The 18,134-nt window shown below is 36.7% G+C and overlaps 2 protein-coding genes across 3 annotated transcripts in view; one reads left to right on the top strand and one right to left on the bottom strand.

The window, feature by feature from the left end:
* Positions 1-10,852, top strand: part of LOC145500601 (cleavage and polyadenylation specificity factor subunit 1-like) — a 31,964-nt gene extending 21,112 nt beyond the window's left edge. Inside the window, exons 29-43 of the mRNA XM_081480120.1 lie at positions 674-826; positions 1,677-1,793; positions 1,962-2,052; positions 2,634-2,718; positions 3,208-3,349; positions 4,383-4,451; positions 4,763-4,846; positions 5,620-5,766; positions 6,326-6,358; positions 6,641-6,707; positions 7,555-7,602; positions 7,939-8,079; positions 8,688-8,817; positions 9,396-9,534; positions 10,156-10,852. Coding sequence (XP_081336246.1) covers positions 674-826; positions 1,677-1,793; positions 1,962-2,052; positions 2,634-2,718; positions 3,208-3,349; positions 4,383-4,451; positions 4,763-4,846; positions 5,620-5,766; positions 6,326-6,358; positions 6,641-6,707; positions 7,555-7,602; positions 7,939-8,079; positions 8,688-8,817; positions 9,396-9,534; positions 10,156-10,203 — 1,494 coding nt within the window. The 3' untranslated portion in view covers positions 10,204-10,852. The remainder of the gene's footprint in view (positions 1-673; positions 827-1,676; positions 1,794-1,961; positions 2,053-2,633; positions 2,719-3,207; positions 3,350-4,382; positions 4,452-4,762; positions 4,847-5,619; positions 5,767-6,325; positions 6,359-6,640; positions 6,708-7,554; positions 7,603-7,938; positions 8,080-8,687; positions 8,818-9,395; positions 9,535-10,155) is intronic.
* Positions 10,842-17,199, bottom strand: LOC145500606 (cilia- and flagella-associated protein 20). 2 transcript variants are annotated; one of them, XM_081480125.1, is made up of 7 exons: positions 16,809-17,197; positions 16,627-16,706; positions 16,334-16,445; positions 16,086-16,208; positions 15,749-15,814; positions 14,822-14,940; positions 10,842-13,395 (listed from the first exon to the last, which is right to left on the bottom strand). In XM_081480125.1, the coding sequence occupies exons 1-6, from the start codon at positions 16,890-16,892 to the stop codon at positions 14,824-14,826; spliced, it is 582 nt and encodes a 193-aa protein (XP_081336251.1). In that variant the 5' UTR covers positions 16,893-17,197; the 3' UTR covers positions 10,842-13,395; positions 14,822-14,823. The 2 variants fall into 2 exon arrangements, with proteins under 2 accessions (XP_081336251.1, XP_081336252.1); XM_081480126.1 differs by lacking the exon at positions 10,842-13,395 and having other exon boundaries at positions 13,402-14,940; positions 16,809-17,199.
* Positions 17,200-18,134: the final 935 nt, after the last annotated feature.

Raw genomic sequence — 18,134 nt, 5'->3', positions numbered from 1 at the left:
TGGACAAAAGCCTTCAATTTCTGTTCTTCAGAATTACAGCATTTTTACTGAATTGGATGGAACTCTATTTTGAAACATATTTTTCTAAGAAAACCTTTGATGGAAGAAAGAAGAAAATATCACACTTTTGTTGAAAGAACTTGTCTATAATATTAAAATTCTCTATTTGTAAGAACAACTATTCATAATTATATACAAAGGCCATCAATGTTCAAAAATTTTGACTACCACTTCACAACCAAAAAACTAGAAAATCTATCTTAATAGCATTTTCAGAACTTAAAGCTTACAGCCTTGTTCAAGGAAATGGAGGTTCCATTCCAAAGAAACTGAACAAGTTAAAATCCCCAAAGTACGGTTGCTATCCAAAAATTTCCAATGAACTTTTGGGTTACGAGTATTTGAGCCACTATCTCCATAAAGATCATCAGTAAGGTGTAAATCCTGCAAGCCACATAGTTCTTTTGTTGCATTTGCAAGACTTGCATGGCTGCTTTTCATGTGGCCTCGATAGCCAGGTTGTTGTTGTCTTTCTGTTTGAAAAAAGAAAGGAGTTACACGTAATTGACCAGATGTAATTTTCTTCAAGCTCCCTGTGCTAAGGGTATGCAAGTAACTAATTGAAGGTTTTCTTCACTGACTAATAACATGATCATAAATGTTGTTCTTTCAGGTGTTTGTGTGTGGTTCATACCCTCACTGGTTGTTTGTTACAAGCAGAGGTGCTCTGCGAGCTCATCCAATGAATATTGATGGTGCTGTTACTTGCTTTGCTCCATTTCACAATGTCAACTGTCCTAAAGGGTTTCTTTATTTTAACAAGAAGGTATTAATAATACTCTCTTTGTTTGTTCATTACTTTCTTTTGTTGTGAACTAAACTGCCATGTTAACTTTTATGTAAGTCTGCTAGGATATAAAAATGTTATCTATTCAAAATGAACTTTATACTTTTTGGAAATGCTGAAATAGTCTCCTGTTTTCTGCATCCAACATGAAGTACATGTTAGAAAATAGCTAGAGTGTCTCCAAAGACAAATATCCTTGCAGATGTTTGAAGCCATGTGGAGGTACTCATAATTATTTTCACACAAAACTTCTTCATTTGAGAGATGTTGATCAAGCTTTCTTAAACTCATTAATAATTCATCAAGTTTAAACAAAGGAAATCATGACCGTGACAGTGTTAGGATATCTGATCTTAATTAACATAGATTTTTGTGATTTTATTTCTCGGTTTTCTCCCTAGTTTTAGTTTTGATTGAGAAGACATATCAAACACTCAAGACAGTGTTTGACCACATTTCCAAACACCTCGAAGTTCATCAAAAATACTTCGCTGCCCCATTTAGATCAATTTAGTACGTAAATTTAGCAAAAAACAAAACAAAACATGAATGGGCTGAACTGTGTCCTGTGACATGTTTAGACCATTGTAGTTTAATGAAACATTTGGTGGATTCACAAATGTGTGTATCTTATTAGTAACCCAGTTGTGCTGTAAAATACAAAATATAAACAGGTGAAATTGTCAGTGATACTAGTCAAATAACTCTCCAGGAAGAAGCTATCAATCAGTTAAAGACCTGAAGATACTCAAGACTTAGGAACAAATTCTTTCTTTGTTAGCTATTTTGAAAATTAGGAAGTGATATGCATGCATTTTGTCCTTTTCAGGGAGAGTTAAGAATTTCAGTTCTGCCAACACATCTAAGTTATGACGCTCCTTGGCCAGTACGAAAGGTTCCACTAAGATGTACACCTCATTTTGTAGCCTACAACAGAGAAAGCAAGGTAATGGCTTTGATATGGGATAGTGTAATTGAATGCCCAGGTGTAGTAGTTCCTTTTTGCCGCTGTTCCATAGTTTCTGCTGTTCCACTGTTCCATTGTGTGACTGTTCCACTGTACGTGTTGGTATTTTAATATAGAATAAATATTTGTTGTTTTTTTTTCCACCAGACATATGCAGTTGTGACAAGTTTATCAGAACAAACTAAGAAAGTGGTGAAGTTGAATACTGAAGATCATGAGCCAGAGGACATTGAGCGAGGTATGCTGTACATAAATGAATCTCTGCCAATGTTGGGAGGTAGTTTGATCAAAAATGGTTGCACAGAGAGTATATCTGTCATTTTTTCTTGAGTGAAGATAATATTGAGAACCATTTTTTTCATTTGCATATTCAAGTTGGCTTGTAGATTTCCATTAAATTCTCTGTCCCTTTTATGTCCTGGGGCCCATTTCTCATAAGCCCCAGAAACTTTTCAGGCCTGTAAAGCCATTTTTAATTTCTCTGTTTGTAAAAACTGAGAGGTGTATATACCTGAAACTTCTTATATGAAAAGAACCTCTGTTGATATCAAGAATATGTGACTAAAATGGCACTGTAATCATAAGGTTTGGGATTTCACTACAGCTTTCCGGGTGCAAAAACTTTCAGGACCTTAGAGATATGGGCCCCTGGACTTTTCTCTAAGTGTACATGTAGTCTCACTCGTCATGTGATAGCAGCTGTTTTCATTCTTGGTTTAGCTTTCCAGACAAGAAAATATATTGTACACTCCAGTTCCCAAGAAATGACTGAGGAAAAGAAAGATTGATAATAACTGATGCTCTCTTTTTTTACCACAGATGCAAGATTTGTTTATCCAATCATTGACCGGTTCAGCCTACAGCTTATCTCACCAGTTAGTTGGGAAATCATACCAAGTACACGGTTAGTTTATGACTGTTATCGTCTATAGTAGTAGTACATATTGTGCGTATGGGGAGACGCTCATTGGTTACAGTTCACAATCTCCCTGATCAATATTCATTTGTGTGAGTGTCACATCAGTTTGTTGAAGGAAACAACATTGAATACAAGAGGGAACTTAACAACATGATCATCTTTATAACAATGCACCAAGACTGACTAATCAAGTTGCAAAGATCAGACCACACACATCTGACAAACACTTTCTCCTTGACTCTCAAGGTAACTTCCACCCAGATTGTCAAAATACCAGTCATCACCCAGAGAATCTCAGAGCACTATCTATTGATGCTTCTGGATTCAAATCATTTGCTATGTTACATTGATGATCTTGTTACTGACTGAAGTCGTTGTCAAATATAACAATACAATTACGCCAACAAAATGTCAAATGTTCGTGTGTATAGACATCAGACAAGGAAAAACGAAACAGAATTTGTGTTGTTTCAGGATTGAAATGGAGGATTGGGAACATGTCACCACCTGTAAGAACCTGATGCTATCAAGTCAGGAGACACACACAGGTCACAAGGGTTTCATCTGTGTTGGGACAACACATGTGTATGGTGAAGACATCACATGCAGAGGGCGAGTAAGTACTAGGGAGTTTAAGCAAATGACTACGGCTGGTGCTACTACAGCTGCCGTGACTGAAAAGGTTTGGGGAGAGTACATCTCGGTGGTCTGCCAAATTTTAAGTTTAGCGAGTAAAGCAAAATACAAAGATGAAAGAAACATTGGCTAAGGAGTTTGAAATCTCTTTTATTTGGTTTCTCACAGCCAAATGGCTTCGCTCAAAGGACGATGGCCATTATTTGGTTGGACAAACAGATTATTTCTGCTGAAAGTGAATGCCATACACTTTGTACCATAACAATTTGATGGATGAAATATATAATTTCAGAGACAAATATGTCAAAGAATATTGAGTGAAGAACACAAATATATCAATACTCAAAAAAGCAAAATAGCATCGTATAGTTATCCAGATATAAAACATCTTCACTAAACCCTCAAAGCAAACTTAACCAAAGAAAAACAACCTCGTGCTCAACACAAATATTTCACTAGACTCGCTTCGCCATTCCAACACCTTTGCCAAAACTTATCGTAAATTCAGGATACGGATTTACAAGCTTATGAAAGGCAACCTTGACCCAATCTTTGACTTAAATTGAGTTTAAAGGATATAGTATTCGATAGAATTCTTAAAATACCGCGATGTCTGTTGAAAAGGGCCAGAGAAGCAAAATAAACCCGACGTAGTAACCGCTACTGCAAAACATCCCGACTCATGTAGTCAGATTTCACGCTACAGCTGGATGCAACCGACATACATGGGCAGTGTCTCATTTTGGGGGAAATTTACTTCCGGCAGCTATATCAGCGCCAACCGTAGCGATTTGCTTAAACTCCCTACTATTGCAAGGGGACACCTTGTGTTCTTATGTTTTAAGAGGTTGAAAGGTTTGTCACTGAACATTTAATAAAATTCTGAAGAGGACCTAAGCAACTTACTTCACCCTGTGCATGCTTAGTTCTGTAATGTTTGTTTGCTTTGAATTTGCTTTGTGTATAAAACACAACACAATAGAATTAAACAAGTTATTGTTTCTATTCAATAGATTTTGATCTTTGATATCATTGAAGTTGTTCCTGAGCCAGGCCAACCACTGACCAAGAACAAGTTTAAGGTAAATCATTGCAATCTCCAGCACAGAACAAACTAACTCAGCAAATTGTTATATATACATGTATTACTAATTTGCTTTAGTTTCAGATTTATTTGCACACAGAATACAAAAGCAGTTGTTCAAGTTGTCAATACACAGCCTGTTGTCTACTGTAATTAAATTTTGTTTAGGGATAACCTGAAACACAGTAGTAGTGATGAAGGAAGGAAATGTAGTGTTATGTTTAGTAATGACTGCATGCTCCATGTTTTACCGTAATAGACATTCAGTGTTGTTGGTGACTGTCCTTGTGTTACAACTGTCTCATTTAGATGCTGTATGGTAAGGAACAAAAAGGTCCTGTTAGCGCTCTTACTCAAGTCAATGGTTACCTTGTGAGTGCCATAGGACAGAAGGTGCGTTGTAACTGCTGACACATCAGTCCATGTTGCTTTTAACTTGTACCTCACACATATCCATGCAACAAAACAGTAGTTTGTTGTTCCTTGTGTTGCTGCAAGGTGTGTATGTGTGCATGAACTATATCAGTCAATCTTCCAATCTAGAAGGATTATTTACAAGATTTGTTAATCATTCACCACTTCATAGAACTCAATTAATTTTTGTAATAGTAGTTACTTTCTGATGAACTGAGTATGCTCTGGCATTATGACAATTAACAGTGAGGTGTTATGTTGCAAACATGTGGATTTTAACTTTGATAACAATTGTAGCTGCGTTGCCCTTAGTTTGATTTCCTTTCAGATCCTTTCTGAATTTTAAGGGTTTTTATTCCCTGATTTTACTCTCCCCTGATTTTATTTTAGTAGTGTTAATATGCAGAAACGATAATAGTATTAACTATATCTTTAATCTTAAATTACTTGTTATTATTTTTATTTAATTAATCTAGTTATATGCATAAGTGATAAATGGCCTGCTTAGATTAGCACTTGCTATCCGCAGGCCAAATAACATGTAATTTTACAATGAAAGAAAATAAAGTTTATGGTGGTTGTTGTTGTTGTTGTTGTTGTTGTTGTTGTTGTTGTTGTTGTTGTTGTTGTTGTTGTTGTTGTTGTTGTTGTGTTGTTGAGATTTACCTGTTGGTCCTGGAGGACAGTGAATTTTGAACACTTTTTTAGCAAAAATTAAATGATGTTTGTTTTGTTTGTTTTATTACTGATAGATTTACATCTGGAACTTCAAAGATAACAATGACTTGGTGGGAATGGCATTTATTGACACGCAAATGTACATTCACACTTTGACTTCCATCAAGAATCTAATTATTGCAGCTGATTTGTCCAAGAGTATTACGCTGCTGAGATTACAAGTAATGTCTTCTATATTATTCACATGGGTGGGAATAAACTACTGTATGTGAAAGTCACAACTGCGGTATCTTATGCTTGTATTATAACTAGCATGCTGCATGGCTGATAGAGGCCCCTAGTGCCTGTGTGGGATCTTATGCTTGTACAGTTGGACCCTAGTAATTCCAACTCGGTTATTTCAAATTCCCTATTATTTCAAACTTGAGACCATTTCTCTTGGATTTGCCCTTTAGTCATTTACTATCAGCTTTTTTGAACTCCCGCTATTTCAAACTTTTTTTTGGTTCCCCAGAAAGTTCGAAATAGCAGGGTCCAACTGTATTTAGTCACTTGTAATACATGGTCAGTCCGCAAGGCAAAGTCATTACCTCACTGTACTTTATTATTTCCAAGTTCCAATATTTCACAAATGTGGCAACGAGCAGATTTCAACCTTGTTGTGGTATGAAACGGAGGGGTTTATTTTTCAGTCACAAATTCAAGTATCTTGTCCGGTAAATAGAAATATCACAGTGTAGTTCTAATGTGTCCCTTACTCATGTCTGCCGTAACGTTTAGGAGGAAACAAAGACTTTGGCATTTGTAAGCAAGGTTAGTGTTATTGTTTTGCTTCTAAATGTTATTTCAATAAAATCATATTTGATGAGTGGTTTGAATCCAAAAGTGTCAGCAGTCTATCTAGTAAGCTGATTCAGGTGAGCATGCCTCTTTGTTGTGGCTGCTTTACTGTGACTCAGAAAATTACTCTAGATGTCTTAACAAAATAATTAACGATAAATTATAATAATTATTTTTTTGTTGGAAGCTTTAAGTTTGTTTCTTGTTTGTTATGGTTAACTTAGTTCATCTGGTTAATGTTTTTACTTTGTTTAGGATCCCAAACCACTTGAGGTGTACGGAGCTGATTTTGTTATTGATGGTCCTCAGTTGGGATTTCTTGGTATGGCATAGCTTTCTTTCTCCTTGTTAACATTAACAAGTTTCATCCAGGATTTTTTTTTCTTTTTCTATCTCTCACATTCACTTAATGTTTACAAGTCTTCCAATTTTAGTGTGTTGTTGGGTAACACACTTTCTTCAACTAGCAAGCCTAGAGTACAAGCAAACAATTTTTTTCTTAGGTTTGATCTGTGATGAACTTGCACCTTACCAATAAGGGTAACAATTCTCCTGGTTGCTTCATGCTACACTAGCTATTTAGGGTGCTTTCCATTTCATCTAAAATTTTGGAATGTTCAAACCTGAGTTGATGGTATGGAAATTTCCAGGGAGCGTTTTCAGAAAATCTGCAAATGGTGGAATTTCCAAAATGTGAACCATTCAACGGAAATTCAAGAAATTCTAGGAGGAGAATGAAATGAAATTGAAATTCCTGGTAAGAAGTGTTTGAAAATTTGGGAATATCTCTTGTGGTTGTCCTCTTTTCCTGAAATTCTGGGAAATGCTGTACCATTTAACATTGGAAATTTCAAACCAAGTTCCTAAGTTTAAACCAAAATTTTTGGTCAAATGGAAGGCACCCTTAGTGTCAGCTTCTTGAGCCACTAAACTCTGAGATCCCTGAGGTTCAACGTCGAGGAATGGAACAGTTTTAAAGATATTTTTTTCTGCTGAAAATTCTCTGTTTTTTTATTATTATTATTTTAATTCTGTTAAGTACTCTTTATTATCATTACACTTAAACAGTAAGTGCCCTCTGTAAGTGCCCTCTGCCCTTTGTAAATGTGAATGCCTGTCTTTAATATCTTAGTGTACACATCTCAGTTGTTGTTGTGTTGTTATTTCAGTATCAGATGTTGACCAGAACTTGCTACTACTCACTTATCAACCAGAAGGTGATCACTCAATACCACTGTCTTGGTATCTTTTTCAAACGCTTCTAAATTCATGACTGTATTCTGTATTCTAAGGACCAGCCATGAGTTTTCTTTGCCATGAAAGTCAAATTTTAGTGTATTCTCCTGCAAAAAGTTGTTGATAGATTTTTGCTTTGGACTCCTTTAGGGAAGTTGCAGTTGAAAGCTGTAAAACTTCTTAACTTTTTTGCCAGAAAGCTCATTTTTGTTTTAATTGAAATTATCCATCCTGGCTATGGCTTATCTGTTTTTTGACTGGTATTTAGTTAGTTCCACATATTTGTGATTAAACTCTATACTGACTGACTTCTACAGCTCTTGAAAGTTTTGGAGGGCAGCGGCTACTTCAGCGAGCAGATATCAATGTAGGAACCAACATTACATCATTCTTCAGGATTCGTGCAAGAACAACTGGAAAAGTAGGCGGCAAAGACTTAAGACAACTGACTTGTTTTGGTGAGTGAAGGAGAAGCTTGTGCTCTTTGTCTGCAAGCTATAAGACAACTTTATGTGTAGCTCATGGACAGTTCAATACTGGATTGACAGGGGAAAGTTTAAAATGGAGTGCCTATTGAGAATGACAGAAAGGGCCTGTTGAACTCTTTCAGGCATGTGTGGCAGTTAATTTCGATTTTTGGATCAACTGTCCAATTTTCGTATTTAGCTTTGGTAAGACAGACAGATAGCAACAACAAAGAGCAAAGCCAAAGAACAATAATTTACTGTGACATTGTTTTACTCAGAGCTCTAGTTGGTCAGCTATGTTGTTTGCATTTGTTGTGATTTGACCAAAGTGATTTCTGTAGTATCAGGATTGTTCAAACCTCCAAGGGAAACGAAAATTGGTTTGTAAACTTGGATAGTTCAAAACATCAGCGGTAAAATTACAGTGTTTAACTGAGGGGAAGGGAAGCGACTTTGGGTTCAATTTACTGGAGGTTTGAAAAATCAAGGGTTTGAGAAATCAGCATTCCACTGTACTTTGATTATGTTTCTATAACGTTTGTTGAAAAGTGTCTCTAAGCTCACGAAAGACAGTAAATGACACATAGTCAATGTTTCAGGCACACTGGATGGAGGGCTTGGACTCCTGTTGCCTATGACAGAAAAAACCTACAGGCGACTACACATGTTACAAACCAAGCTTGTGGAGTGCATTCCACATATAGCAGGCCTTAATCCAAAGGCTTTCAGGTTGGATGATTTGTGATGAATGTTGTTCATCTCAGACTTAGTCATGAATCAATTCTATTACATACTTCATGTCCCAAAATTATTCTTGCTTAAAGCCTGGTAACACTTTTACTGTAGCTTTCTCTTTCATGAAGTGTTGATATCATACAACCTTGTTACAGCCTTGTCTACTTATTACTTTAATACAGGAAAGCTAACAAAAATCTAGGATGTGAACAGTTACTCTTGAAGTGTTTTTCATCACAGCATCACTCTCTTTCCCTACTTTAATTTGTGTGATTGTTCATTTGTTTGTTTGTTGCTGTTGTTGTTGTTGTTTTTTCTGTTTGTTTCCTTGTTGAACACGGTATTCACGTTAATAACTTTGATATCGAATGTTCTGGTTAGAGAGGGGTAGGTTGCAGTAAACTTTTACCTTAGGTTCTAAAAGTACGATATTTTTGGCTGTTAATTGATGGATCTCAAGTAGTGTATTTAAAGACTGTTAATTTAATCTAATTTAATTTAATTTAAGTTAAGATCAAAACTGAAGTCCATTCTGGTGAAATTAACTAGTTTTCCTTTTCATTGCTTTGCAGACTTGTTTGTGGAAAGAAACGCAGCCTTAACAATCCTCATAGGAACATACTTGATGGAGAATTACTCAACAAGTTTGTTCAACTTGGTACAATGGAACGACTTGAGGTTACTAAGAAAATTGGCACCACACCTGCTCAGGTATGATGGCTAAAACTACTTAGTAGTAAGCACAGCAACTGAGGTAGTGCAATGCTGGGAAAAAACCAACCAAGCCTCAACAAAAATATTATTATACCTCCCCTAAAATAACTTCCATCCTAAAATACCTCCATCCTAAACTAAATGTAATTTACAGGGCATATAATTTTCCCTTCTCTATTTCTTCCTAATCTAATTGTTTCAAATTGTTGTATTTGGAGAGAAGTAGAGGAGTTATAAATTATTTTAGATATAAAATAAAAATAAAAACTACAGCGAACCACTCAAACTGAAAACAACTAACACCAAATATTTTTTAAAACATGTGGGAGGCACAGTGCCCTAAAAGGATTTACTTTTACCAAATTACCAGGCTGTGTTGTCACTTCGTCCCACAGACTCACCACACAACATTAATCCGTTTTGTAAAGAATTTCCAGAGTTATGTTTAAATTTTTAAATTTAAAATGATGTTCACCAGACAAACTACTTTTTTTCTATTAGTATGCTTTCCTCGCATTTCATATATGATTGAAGTTGAAGCGTATGATCTGAAACTCAAATGTATGAGGTGCTTCTCATGTTGTGTTGCTATGGTCTAATTCCTTTTGCTGTTTCTAGATTCTTGATGACCTGATGGATGTCGAAAGAGCGTGCACACACTTCTGAGTTCAGTCTTCGTGAAAGCAGCAGCTAAAAGACTATGAAACAAACAGGCAGCCAAAGGAAACATTTTGGTTATTTATCAAAAATGTACAGTGATGATAATATTGTTTTAGTATTTGTTTGGTGTTTATGACTTGTAGTCACATAGGCAAATTTAACGGTTTTTTGTTTCACAGTCAGAATATCCAAATCATGAAATTAAGTTATATAAGCATTATTAGTGTTTTCATGCTTTTCTCTCTTTTAAACTTATTAGCAGTTTCCAACATTATAGTCACTAGATGAACAGTATCACTAGAAGTTGGAAGTTGCCAAACAGCATACTGTAGCATTCAGAATGTAATAAACTTCTGGAAATAACTTGGACAACCAGCAATGACCTCCCTCCTGCTGAAAAAGGTCTGAAACTAAAATTCAACAACTTTGGAATTACTTTCACTCCACAGATTATAGGGGCTTTTTTATGGTTGTGTCGCCTTAGAGTACAGATATTAATCCCTCAAAATTTGTTTTGATTTTAAGGTTTGTTTTCCCTGAAGTTGAGCTTTAAAGCAATGTACAGTATACATAAAACAGAAAAGATGTCTTTCCTAAAGATACCTTGTCCATTCAATCAAGTTTTGAAATAAAAATCTTGAGATAGTAAAAAGAATTTTGTGTTGATGTCATGGCTTCTTGAACGATTACACAGCAGCTGCCACATTGCAGTTTTGAGTTGTGTTCAAACTCGCGATGTCAATCAAACCACTCATATAACAGACAGCAAAGGGCCAGAGTATTAATAATATGGAGATGTCCATATTAGAGATGAATTCTGGTTTCTCTGACAAGTTAATTGTCTGTACTAGGGAGGAATGTCTGTAAGGTGAAGTTTTTTGTACCTGTGTGATCATGAAACTTCTTCAGTGTGATTCAAGACCTGGAGACCTATGAAAAACATTTGTAGGGTCCCTGATTTACTGTTAGTCAGAAACACCACACATCTTTGTAAGGCTAAATCATCAAAGTGGGTTTCTTTTAAAAGGGGAGTTGAATATCACAATGAATTGAGTACAATAAGCAGAATAATGCTGACTGAACACCACAGTGAAAATTTCAATAGTAAGCTTTGGGCATATTTTTCTTTTCAAAAGGTTGTTCCTTGTGTTTGTTTTTATTTTATGTTGTAGGTAGTAGTCTGCATGCAGACATCTCTTCTTTCCATTACTTCACATTACTTCACAAGGGGAATGGCCCACTACTGTTTTGTTATAGGTTACCAGTACTACCCAGCAGTTTGTTAGGCTGCCTCAAAAGCTGAATACAAATTGGGTTGGCTACGTAGTCCTTATCAATCAGCATCTAGCATGAATGCCAGACACTGAGCAACTCTAGCCACAGAAAGAGAACCAAACGAATTTGAAAATCAGACAATGATGAACACAAAGGGAATGTTGGACTCAGCGGGATTTGCATGATAATGACAAGGTTAACAACACTGATCAACTGAGCTATTGGGTCAGCTGGGAGTGCCTCGTGACATTTAAGTCAGAGAACAGCAACTCTTCTGATATCCAGGAGGATCACAAAGATAAAAAGTTGTAAATAGTAATAATTCAGTACCAAATTAAACTCAAGTTTTTATAGCAGACGTTTCAGGCCTGGCCCTTCCTCAGTGCTAAGTTTTGAATGGGACACATCATTGAATATTGGACAGTTGTACGCGTGACTGTAACGGATTGCTAAAAGCTTGCGAGTGTCAAACTGTTTAAAAAAATAAAATCCATGTTTATTCCATGCGGCCCACGGGTGACAAGATGAAAAATTTGACACATTTCATCACAGTGTCTGGCATTAGTACTGGGCACTTAGTAGTTGTTAGTGCTTAGCACTGAGAAAGGGCTAGGCCTGAAACATCTACTAACAAATTGAGTTTAATTTGGCACTGACTTATTACTATTTACAACTTTTGAACCATTTACTGTGCCACACAGCAACTGATCCTTTCGGATCACAAAGATAGCCACTCAGACCTCCACTGAGGAAGGGAAAGCAGCACAAGTGGCAACCCTCTAGGAGGAGAGGACGTCTACAAAACAGATAATCTATCACGATACCCTGACCAAGAGAACAGGATTCACCTAGGTTGACATCCAGATGTTAGTCCAAGGTAAAGCTCTCTGGGAAAGTGCTGGTAGTGGCTAATCCTCCTCATCGATTGCAGTGCCTTAGGAAGTACACTTTTTACAAGTTTGGCTTGAAAGGGACAGTCTAGCGAAACCTTCAGGGAAAAAAGTTCTATTTTAACACAAAAGTTCAAGTTCTGTGTGATTCGCAGCTAGTACCAGTAACTTTATTTACAAAATATGCTTCAGATTTTGAAAGGTGTTACATGTCAGGCTTTTCTTATGCATTATCCCCAACTTGATTGTTTTAAATTACTGCAAGGACCACAAATCCCCTCTCCCCTTCTGAGCATCCCTTGGAGCTGCTACTGTAAATAGCTATTCCAGGCAAAGTTTAGCATAAACCAACAGAAACATCAGCCAGAACTGGGAACAGTTTATAAACTACAGCTGTGTTGCTCTTAGAGCCGATTAACACTAATCCAGAATGAACTGTTGATCAAGGTTTTAATTTTTCCAGGATAAAAGTGTTTTTGACTGCTATTGTTTTGTGAAGTTTGAAATATACTGAGAAGTTATAAAACGGATTTACTTAGTTTCTCACCAATCCATGAAGCCTAACCATATTTTGTACGATCCAGAGAAATAACCAACTAACAACTGATTACGTCTTATTTTCATTGTATATTTATTTTTCTTTTTACAATGTTATAATTACAAAGCTCAGAGAATAATAAGTGTTTGAGTAAAAAATACAGTCAGAAATGATATTGACGTTGTAAACTGTGTAGAAATTTGGAGTCTAAGTACCTTTACTTGCAGCTAAAGTATAAGTTGTATCTTTCTACATGACAAAAAATCCTTCTGTAGAACTTTTTATACATTAGCGCATAAGGAAAATTAAATTAATGTCAAAACCTGAACTGCAAAGAATTAACTTCCCTTTTAAAGGCAAATTAAAATAACCTTAGGCAAAGAAGACAAATTATGCTAATTTTAAGGCTGTTTCAGCTACAGAGTTATTGTCCCCCCTGCCATTCCCCCCCCCCCAAAAAAAAAACTCTTAAAATCCATCTGTCAGCTTTCATTACTGCAAGAAAAAAGAAAGAACATTTGATTAGTTTACTACATAAGTGTTTCCTGTTTAATGTTTACCACAGTGGTGTAGAGAAGGAAGGAAACTGTAAGGGCCGGGTCGCACTAGAGCAAATTCAAATATTTCCAATTTTTCGTGAGGAAAAAAATTGGCAAAAATTTTGCAAGTTCCAAATTTTGGCAGTGGTCACATTAGACCAACATGTTGGAACCAAAACGTTACTGATTGAAATATACATCACAAGATCTATGTTTCTCAATTAAATATTTCATTAGATTTCATGCAAGAGTTGAACTCTGCAGATTTTTCTCCACGCTACATGTTCTCGACTCTCCACTCTACAGCAACTCGTGATTTTTGGCCCATAATTGGATGAGCAGATTTTGCTTGGCTTGCATGCGTTTGTGTTGTTGCTTGCACTACTTGCGATCGAAGAAGATTGTCTCGCAGAAGTCCTCTCTTCAAATTGCTGCCAGTAACCACATCCATGATACCAGTCATAAGAATTTGAATAAAAATGCCACTCATATTCCTCATTTGCACTGAAATAACTGTAAAAAAACCTGAGATGGACCAGGTAAAAAATGATTTTCTCCTGCCATCGCACATGCCAAACTGGACTAGCTGTCAAAGTTATTTTCTTGCCGTAATTTTATCCAGACATGTTTTAAAAATATGACAGTCAAATGGTTTAAAAAAAACAAACAAACAAAATTGTTTGCTTTGTCAAAATCTGGAAGCCTCCGAGGCATCACTTTGGCTTCTTCGAAGATTGGCAAAATTTTGGCAATCAGCAAAAATTTGGCAAGTTTTTGAAACTGGGGGTCACACTTATTTTACGTTACTTGTCGACAGATTTATTATGTATACAGACAAAATTGGCTCTGGTGCAACCTGGGCCTAAGTAGCTCTCACAACTTGTGGTCTTGAGTAATCAAATGGCTTCCAGTGAAGCTGTTTGAACAGTAATATTTTTTAAAAAAGACAATCTTTGAAGAAAAGCAGACAGAAAGACAAAACATGAAGGCAAACAACTGCAATTTGTATAATTTCTACAATTTAAGCTAATGGAAGCTTGAATATGTTGTCTGTAAATTGTTGAAGTTCTGTAGCTCATACAAAACTTAAAGAAAGGCAACATTAGACTTGAAATACCGCATAAAATGATTTATAAGAGCTGATTCTGAATGTACAACTTTGTCAGATGTGACTGCTGTAGCTCACATGGCTTACATTGCACCAAACACATGTATACATAACTTTGACTGTTTTTATGATTCTCTTGAGGTTGTAACCCATTTTTACAGTTCCACAACATTTTCTGTGTTTTAGATTCTGTGTTTTAGATTTGTTGTGTGTTAACTGTATGTGACAAAGGTGTCCCATCTAACTCATTGCGAAAAGTGTCTCCATAATTTACCTTTACGCCTTTGCCTTGTTTTGTACAGGTAAGTATAGCTTGAATTCTGCCGGAAGTTCATCTTCTGAGTAAAGTCGGTCAGAAAAGTAAACTCGTCTGATTCTGCAGTTTGCGTGGATCTGTAGTTCAAATATCAGTAAGTGAGAACAACCCAATAAATACCTACATGTTCAAGGCAGTATTAGCTATTTATACATAAGTATCAGCTTTAAAATTGATTTGATAACACTAATCTCAAAGTACTAGAATCACAGAGAAAGAAAGCTTTTTGACCACAGAAAAAGAACCCTAGCTAACTTTTATAAACTTGAATTAGTGTTACAAGTAAACTGACTGTGAAACAAAAGCCACCGGGAGGGTTTGTCGAGGGGTTAAACTTTTTGCCATCATTTACTCTAATTTCTGATCATCAGATTGTGCAAAAAGCTTGCAAAACAGGTAAATAAAAACATTTTCTCATAAAGAATTTTGTGTTATAGTAGACAGGTAATCTTTCCCATTTTCCTCCTTAGTATTGTTGCAAGTGTGTTAATTGAATGTTTACTGCTTGCAAAATATAACCTTCACAAAAAGGCATTAGGCAAGCTAAATTTTTCTGAGCCTTTAACAAAGCTTAATGATTGTCGATATCACCAACACAGCACTCATTGTGTAAAGTCACCTTGTGACAGTAAACTAACTTGATTATTGCAAAGAGCTTGTGGCACAGACAAATAAACCATGGTGTATATTAAAGTTTTTTTTCAATAAATATACTAAAAAGTTTTTCCTTTAGGTGAAAACGCAAGTTGTCATGGTAAACTCATATACAGTCAGCAGATCTCACAGGAAACTTTATTGTTCTTTGAAGGGTTGCAAAACCCTTAAATTTAATAAGACCCCTGAGTGTTACAACACAAGCACAAAGAATTATAGCTCTAATCTTACCTGAACTCGAAGTGTTTCGATGTAGTTTGTACCATACGCTCGTCTCGTGAAATCTGATAGATTAAACTGTGAGGAAAGAAACAGTTCATGTTAATACCACAGATTACAAAAACAGTATATCGCATTAGCAACAGAATTTCGATTTCGTTTCTCTTTATTAAGAACAAAAACTTCAAAGGAAACAACATTTACCAAATAAATCAAAGCCGATGTCAGCTTTTAAGCTCGTACAACAAACAACCAAACTTCAATCAAAATCTATTTGATATAATGTCCTCTTAATTTGTAACACGCTAGCAACAGAGGTTTTCCAAAGAAAAATTCAATAATAGTTTACCTGAATTTGATTCCACCCGTCGTCAAGTCTCATTGGCATCGTGCAAATGAAAGGTTTTACCCGTGTGGTCGACTGATAGTTGGAAGCGCGAAATCGCCTCTTTACATTCTTGTCGTCCAGGACCTGGAAGTGTCAACAAATGAGGACGTTGTGAGGAAGTAACGCAAACTTCGAATATTTTCTAAAACTACTGAATTTCTAACGATCTTAGCTCAAATATCTCAAGAAGCCATTCGTATCTTGTTTACCTGAACTTCGAAGGTGAAGTATTTTTTCAGATTTTTGATGATCATCACAAGAAATGGTAGCTTGATTCCAAGTGTCTTCTTGGGATCTGCTGGACATGTGATGTAAGTTGTACTGCAAGGGAGAAAAATACCAGAAGTAAATTAGAGAGAAATTCAGGTAATACGCCAACGAAAACCACAGAAAAACGTAACAACTGGACTGACAAAAAAATACAGTTTTCGTCTTTTTCTACAAGCTACACATTCAGGGTAGATCGAGAGGAGTTATTGTTAGTAACCCATTCTGTTTTTACCTGACGTTGGTTCCAACAACCTCCAATACAAGCGACTGAATATCGTTATCAGTTATTCTCTTGATATGTCCATTTCTAACCTGAAACAGAAAGAAGTTCAACAGTTTAACAGAAAATCTCGATCAAAAACAAACACACATGGAGGAACCACGTTGAATCGACTGCATATCACGTAAGCTCACTTTCTTATCCCAGATCTGTAACGGCTTGCTGCCAATACTGTACAATATGGAGAGAAATCCCGATTGAAACGTGTTCTTAAACATGTTTATCTGTGTTGAAATCTTTTTTTTCCTCAAATATATCTACAGAAATCACGAACCACCCCCTTCCTTTCACAACCGCAACCAGTGTGTTGTAGTACAAGTGAACAGTGGCTTAGTGTCGCTAGGCGCGAGTTTTCTGTTTGTTCATGCGCGGCAGAAGAGTTGCTATGGAAACTTGCCCTACAACAACCTCGTTTCCAACCTGCCTGGTTCTTAGGCCTCGAAAGGTCGCCGCGGTCAATCGTTTCGGGCTCACCTGGTGCGAGCGAAAAACTTGGATAGACCGCTAGCAAAATCCCAGAGAAATGCCGCGATTTCCGACAGAGAAAAAAACAGACAGTTTTGTTTGGAAAAAGAAAGACTCTACATTCCAGATCCGAATGCAGACCAATGCAAAAGGAATTACAGACTCTGTGAAAACTTCTCATAAATCTAGGTCTAGGTAAAGTTTCACATAAGTTTTTAATTTATTTAAATATTTTAAGTGTGAAAAAATACTCCTAGCTTGGAGATTGCTTTCATTTCAGAACCGAGGTCCATTTCCGTGCCCAGAGCCTACAAGTCGAGCCGCAAAGCCGAGCGTGGAGCGAGAAAATATGTGGTCACGTGAGGGCTTTGGGAACGTAGCTGTATTGCAAATTAGAAAAATTCGGTACCTGCATTGACTATCTAACGGACGCAAAAAAAAATAATAATAATAACAATAAAAAAACAGCAACGAATCAGGGATGGCGGAGTGTATTTTGAATTGGGAGGTGGGGGGGGGGGGGGGGAGGCTTCCAAGCGAGCACCAGAGGCCCTAACTTGAAGAGAGTCTGGCGATATTTGTAAAATTATTATTTTATGTATTTTTTGCTTGAAAATGGGGGGACCCCCAGCCCCATATCCCCGGCTCCGCCGTTCCCGAAAATACGCCCCTTAACCATTCTCCTCCCCATTGTACCTGAAGAAGGCTGGTTTGGCCAGCCGAAATATAGTACACCTTCAAACAATCATTCTACGTTGTGTGGGTTTTTGCTTTTGTATTCTTCATTTTATATGTAAAAGCCGATTAGATCACTATTGATCCAACGCATACCAGCAGGATCATCGTTCCGGTTGCTTGCTTAAACATTTTATCCTCCCCAGGGGCCGCGCTCCTTTTGGTCAACACCAAGAATCGCGACCTTTGGGAAGGTCCAGTACCGGAAGTCCGCGATTCACGGGCTTCCCGTCACTCTGCGCATGCTCAGAGTCAAGTCT

Source organism: Orbicella franksi, chromosome 10, assembly GCF_964199315.1.
Source record: "Orbicella franksi chromosome 10, jaOrbFran1.1, whole genome shotgun sequence".
In the NCBI taxonomy this organism is placed as follows: domain Eukaryota; kingdom Metazoa; phylum Cnidaria; class Anthozoa; order Scleractinia; family Merulinidae; genus Orbicella; species Orbicella franksi.
The sequence above is the reverse complement of the archived record's forward strand: the minus strand, read 5'-3'. Positions and strand labels throughout refer to the sequence as shown.

Coding starts and splice junctions, on each gene's coding strand:
- LOC145500606 (XM_081480126.1), bottom strand. CDS start 16,892: ATGTTTAAGAACACGTTTCAATCGGGATTTCTCTCCATATTGTACAGT. Junction 16,707..16,808: donor TACAGATCTGGGATAAGAAA/GTGAGCTTACGT, acceptor TTTCTGTTTCAG/GTTAGAAATGGACATATCAA. Junction 16,209..16,333: donor ACTTCACCTTCGAAGTTCAG/GTAAACAAGATA, acceptor TGACACTTCCAG/GTCCTGGACGACAAGAATGT.